The 6413-nt window shown below is 32.1% G+C and overlaps 1 protein-coding gene across 1 annotated transcript; it reads left to right on the top strand.

Moving 5' to 3' along the window:
* Nucleotides 1-1027: 1027 nt before the first annotated feature.
* Nucleotides 1028-3111, top strand: LOC105804656 (probable WRKY transcription factor 74). Its single transcript, XM_012637349.2, has 3 exons — nt 1028-2133; nt 2214-2339; nt 2465-3111. Exons 1-3 carry the CDS (start codon nt 1427-1429, stop codon nt 2610-2612), a joined length of 981 nt encoding a protein of 326 aa, XP_012492803.1. The 5' UTR covers nt 1028-1426; the 3' UTR covers nt 2613-3111.
* Nucleotides 3112-6413: the final 3302 nt, after the last annotated feature.

Raw genomic sequence — 6413 nt, 5'->3', positions numbered from 1 at the left:
TAGTGGGATCCGAATTTGATATGACCCAACCCTTATCAATGCATATATGTCAACAAAATTGATGACTTCCAAACAAGATAATGTTTGTCATGTGAACCTGGGAGTTTGTTCACTGAATATGATGTTAGATATTTTGTACATATATTCAAATTTTCATTACTTTAGGGAGTTTGCTTTCAACTTAAAAAAATGGGGTTGTCATCCTCTTTTGGCTTTGCTTAGTGGGATATCATTAGAGGGTGTCTAGGTTTCCAACTAAATGAAATTTAATTGGTGAAAATTATGATGTCAATCCATAGAAATTATATATCTCAACTTTTTGAGGAAATGATGGTGGGGTGGATGTCTGTCAATGTCATTCCCATAGTAAAAATATGTTTCATACGGAATTTTATAATTTTATTTCTACAGCTATTCCAGGTTAATACCTTCGTAATACATTCAAATGCCAATTACCCAAAATACAATAACAATTCCTAATAAATCCAACAAAAGCAAAGACAGAGAGAATCTCTGTCAGTCAACTAGGTCTTCATAATGGATCCCACATTACGCACTACCAGACAATAATTCCTGCCTAGTCAACATTCCTTATACACGTGTCATTTTAATATTGCTTGCCCCTCTCCACTCCAGGACCCCATTTTTCACTCCCCACATTTCCTTTATTTTTTCTATTTTTTACACAAAATCTCTCTTTCTTTACTAACACGATTCATTTTAGTATAATATCACTGCAAAATCAAAAGAAATGCTTTTTTTCTCAATTTCTGAAAAAATAACATTTATTTATTTTGGATTTTATTAATAAAAATAAATTATGAGGGGAAAAAAAAGAGCATTTATTGGGACCCAAATGAGGATCTTCGACAGAGACTTGAGTTCTTTTTACTTTATCTTTTGCCTCTGAACATCCACAGAAACACTTGGGTTTTTTTTTTTGTTTGTTTGTTTTTTTCTGCAAATTTTTCCTTTTTTTTAGTTAAAGAAAAAAGAGGAGCTTTGTTTTCTTTAGGGGCGATTTTAACAAGTCTCTTAAACAAAGTAAAAGTCCCCTTTCACGCCTTTCAATTAATGGGATAAAATCTAGGACTTTCTCTTTCTCTCTGTATGTTCAAATTTTATCAAGGTTAATTTGAGCTTTTCTTTTTCTCAAGTTTTTGTTTGTTTGTTTGTTTTTATTTCATACCCAGTTTTTTTTTTTTATCCCTCTTTTTTGTCAATGAAAACGGCCAGTATTTCGTATGTGTTGTCTTTAATTTCAATCTTGTTTACGTATGCTTCAAAAGTTTTCAGTTTTGAGAAATGCCCAATTTCCAAGGCTTGGTCTTGGTTCACCTTTCTGACATCATTTAAAACATATGAAACGTTTTGCTCCTTTGGTTTTTAAGGTGTTTTTAGGAATCTGGGTTTGATTTGTTTTTTGATGTTTTTAAGTATGGAGAAGGTTGAAGAAGCAAACAAGGCAGCTATTGAGAGTAGTAATAGAGTTCTTAGTCTCTTGTCTTTACCAAAGGATCAACTTCAGTACAGCAACTTAATGATGAAAACTAGTGAAGCTGTGTTTAAGTTCAAAAAAGTTGTGTCTCTTCTCAACAATGATTTGACTCATTCAAGGGTAAGAAAATCCAAGATGTTTAGATCAATTTCGCCTCAAAAAATTTTCCTAGAAAGTCCCAATTGTAGAACAATTTTATCACCAAAACCTCTTCAAGTATACCCTTCTAACCTGTTCCAAAAACCACCCCTTGAAGTTAAACCATCACAAAATTTCAGCTTTGGTCATCATCAGCAGCAGCAGCAACAGATGCAGCAAAGGCTGCAATTTCAACAACAACAACAACAAATGAAATATCATGCAGATATGGTGTTTGGTAAGAGTAACAGTGGTATAAACCTTAAATTTGATGGATCTAGTTGCACACCAACCATGTCATCAGCTGGATCATTTGTGTCATCTTTGAGCCTGGATGGTAGTGTTGCAAACTTGGATGGGAATTCCTTCCATTTAATTGGCATGCCACACCTTTTTGGTCATATCTCTCAACATTCAAGAAAGAGGTGTTCAGGTAAAGGACAAGATGGTAGTATGAAATGCGGTACCTCTGGTAAATGCCATTGTCCAAAGAGGAGGTCAGTTTTCTTATGTCAAAAATTCCATGTGTTAATTGGTTCACTCTAATTACTTATCATATCTGTGTGTTGTTTTATAGGAAACTCAGGATCAAAAGGTCTATTAAAGTGCCTGCTATTAGTAACAAAGTTGCTGATATTCCCCCTGATGAATATTCATGGAGGAAATACGGCCAAAAGCCAATTAAAGGTTCTCCACACCCTAGGTAACCCTCCCAATCCCTTGATGCAATGCCAACTAGTTTCAGCTATGTTATCTACTAACGATCCGTAGTATGTTGTGCACAACTGCTATGATTATGGTGTTAAGGGAGAAGCTTTTATGATGCAGGGGATACTATAAGTGTAGCAGTGTGAGAGGGTGCCCAGCAAGGAAGCATGTTGAGAGAAGTTTGGAAGACCCTTCGATGTTGATCGTCACGTACGAAGGCGAGCATAACCATTCAAGGTTACTCTCAACACACCCTGCGCATACATGAAAATGCCTTCTTTCATCTTCAAAAAAACCAAACCTTCCAGTTGTTAAAATCCGAAAAAACAAAAGCCGATTTGCTTCTTAAATGTGAAATAGATAGCTATTGTACATTGTTGATCGGTTGCATCGATAATGGAGCCGTATTTGAGAATCTGTATTGGCCCTTAGTGAAAACACCGTCCATACTACGAGTAGGGGAAGTGGGGTTAGTATGCATCAACATACATATGGGGTTTCAAGCTAAATTTCAGATGGTAGATTAAAATGGTTCTTTTAAATAGAGAGAGAGTAGGAATTGTGAACTTTTTTGAACTTTGAATTTGTGTAACCCTATGTTTCATCTTAATGTTTTGGATTTGTAAGGTTGATTGTATGTATGATTGGTGGTGACATTGTAGAAGGAAAAGTACAAAGGTCATCCAAAATCATGTAACATGAAATTCAGCAGTGCCAAAAGAACTATGCTGCTATGAAATGATTTCCTAATATTCCTAAGTTATATACACGAGTGTACGAGAGACTGAACACAGACACTTGCGTCATGTTAATATTCAACTGGAATATTAATGAACCGAAAAGATCGAAAAAACCGATTAAAAATCAATTGAAGTAGAATGTTTATAAATTACTGTTGATTCCAAATTTTAGTAGTTTTATCTTTTCATAATCGGTGAACTTGCGAACAAGATAAAAAAATAATTACAATAATGCTCCTATTCTCATCCGTTGGCGATCATTCTCTCTCTATCTTTGCCATATTTCTCAAAACATAACCTTCTCACCATCTTGTTCCACACCATAGTGCCTTTCTCTAACTCTATTCATTCTCAGCTCCCAATCATTAAGCCTTCTTGGAATTGCCCTACGAGGTAGGTTGTTGTTAGTGGGTATTCTCGAACCTTTTTTTTTTTTATATCGATTCTTTATTTTAAAATGAAAATGGGAGTCGTCACGAATCATTTTTAAGAGGCGTGATCCGGTCACCTCGTGATTTGATCGTTTTAATAAGAGGTTTGATTTATTAAAACAATGTTTTTTTGGTCTACAAAAATTCAGAAAATAGGTTATAATTGATTACTTGATGTCTTCAGTGTTGAAAATTGAAATTTTGAAAAGAGTTTAAATCACAATCCTTTTTTGTATTAAGGCACTACCTAACTAAAATAATTTTCGTGAAAATGGCTTATTTCTAGTTAAGTGAGAAAAAAAAGATCATGTCCCGTAAGTTAGGACACAATGCCTTAAATCCTCGAAAACGAGAATAAATGTCAATTGATCACTACTTAAATCTCGTTTTTTTATTTATTTATTTTAAAGTAGATATTCGACTATCTTGATTTTAGAAAGAAGTCATATTATGTAAGTTAAGAACACGACTTTTCTAATTCCAAAATAATGAATATCACCTCGGTTTTGAATATTTTACATGTTATAAAAATGAAGATGACCTTGTTTTTGTTTTTTAGAAAGATACATATATTTTTTTAAAAAACGAATGAATAGGTTGTGATATAATACACGAATGATAGTAATGCAACTATAATAATAATGAGAATACCAATTTTGTAGTAATAATAAAAATTTTATAATAATAATATCGATTTTATAAAAGTTATGTTACTAATCATAGCATAGTTATTACTATATTAATAATCTAAGTACGTAAAATAAAGATAATAACATGTATGAGTAAATGATATAGTTGATTGATAAAGCAAAATGAAATGGCTATATGGGTAGGATACTAAAATGATATATAATAAATAAAGAAATGCCATAATAATTAACACTACAACAAATAATAGCAATGGTAATAATCACGTTAATTACTATTCTAATATTAATTAAATAATAAACGAAAAATAAATAATAGTACTAATAACGATAATAATGCGAGTAGAAAAACATAAACCATCTAATTTTCGAAAATATAAAAAGTAATAATAGGATAATAATAACAATAAAGGCAAGAAGAAAGAAAATAACAATAAAAAATAAAAAGAATAAAAGAATGCACGATAAAAAGAAAATAATAAAAATTTTAAATATTTGAAAAGAAAAGAATAATAAACAAATACATAAATAAATAAATGAAACAATAAATAAAACAGTTTGTAAGAAAACTTTGAAGTTAAATAAACTGAGGATTAAATTGAAATCAGAATAAAATTAAGGAGTACAAATTGTAAATAATAAAAAAATAACTAATAAAACAAAAATAAGGGTTAAAATAAAATGCGCTAAAAGAAATAGGGACTAAATGGGAAATTATCCAAACTCCCTAAACGCGCCGTTTCATGAAGGACTAAAATCAAACAAAACCAAAATTAAATGGTAAAATTAAAAAAATGAAAAATAAGCGAAATAGGACTGTTTTGAAATATAATTAAAAAGCGGAAGGACCGAAAACATAAATATACCATTAAAAAAACATGCAGATCTACTGGGTCGGATCAGGTCTGGTTACAAAACGGCGTCGTTTTGGGGCTTATGAACGCCGACCAAAACGGCGTCGTTTATCATGCTTATATAAGTAAAAAAATCAGTTTTACCTTTTTTTTTTAAAAATTCAGACTCTCCTATTCTCTTTGGGCACAGCCCAGAACAGGCCATGGGTCGCCGGCGATAGTGACCATCGTCTCCAGGGGCCGGAAAATCACCTAAAAAGCCTATTTTAACCCCCCTTCGTATAAAACCCGATTCAAAGTCGAAAAAATTTAAACCAAAGCCAGAACTCTCAAAAAGGATGAAAAACCTTTCGGTTCTTAGCTTCTCCGCCGTGGCCTCGGCCAAGTCCCAGGGATTCAACGGCCTTCGGGCTGAAAAAGGTAACGTCGATGGCACGAAGACCAAGCGACAGGTAAAAGTTCCTTTTATATATATTTATTATTATTTCTGCTTTCGAATTAAAAAAATAAATAAAACAAAAAAATTACCTTAAAGATTAGAATCTGATTTTATCTTTTTTGATTGTTTCTTTTGTATTTTTCTGTTTTTTGAAAAGAAAAAAAAGTTCTTTACAATCTGTTTTTGGGTTCTTTATAGCCAAATTTCAATATTATTTTTTTTTCATTTTTCTACTGTTGTTGTATTGGCTGTTGCATGTGTTGCTTCTTCTTTCTTGCAGGGTGGTTGATGGTGGCAAAGGAGTTGGTGCGGCGCTGACGTGGGAAGAGCGACGGCGACAGGCTAGAGATTTAGGGCTTCTATTTCTATTTAGGTCTTGGGTCAGACGGGCCATTAGGTTTTTTTGGGGTTTGGGCTTGATGTATTTTTTGTCAATGGACTGTTATATTTGGACCTTTTTATTTTTGGTTAAAATTTGTTTTATCTGTCTGTAATTTGGACCCGGGCGAAATTCGCCCATTACAGGTATATCATACATTGGTTAACTATAAGCTATCAAAAGACTTTTTATATAGTTTTACTTCTTACTTTCATTGAATAATCTTTTTTATTCTAAACGATGGAATTGACCTTTGCAATATATAAAAAATGACTGGTTTGAAAATGTTATAAAAATTGAAACACAATATTTTTTTATACATGTCAAAGTGATGGAAAAGAAAAAAAATGTTTTACGTATCCACCTAGTTTAGCAACTTTTGGGGAAATGATACAAATATATATATATATATTTTTCACACCAGAAAAAATGTTTTCTGATGAATTGTATACTGATTGGAGTTTTATCAATGAACTAAAAAGAAGAAATTTTAGTAAGGAGTTTATAAAAAGAGTCGAATCTTTAGATAAGGACTTGTTTCTCTAATAATGAAACTAAAATAGACTACTTGCCTAAACT

The sequence above is a fragment of the Gossypium raimondii genome, chromosome 11, assembly GCF_025698545.1.
Source record: "Gossypium raimondii isolate GPD5lz chromosome 11, ASM2569854v1, whole genome shotgun sequence".
NCBI lineage: Eukaryota > Viridiplantae > Streptophyta > Magnoliopsida > Malvales > Malvaceae > Gossypium > Gossypium raimondii.
Note: the sequence above shows the minus strand (reverse complement) of the source record. Positions and strands in the feature narration are given on the sequence as shown.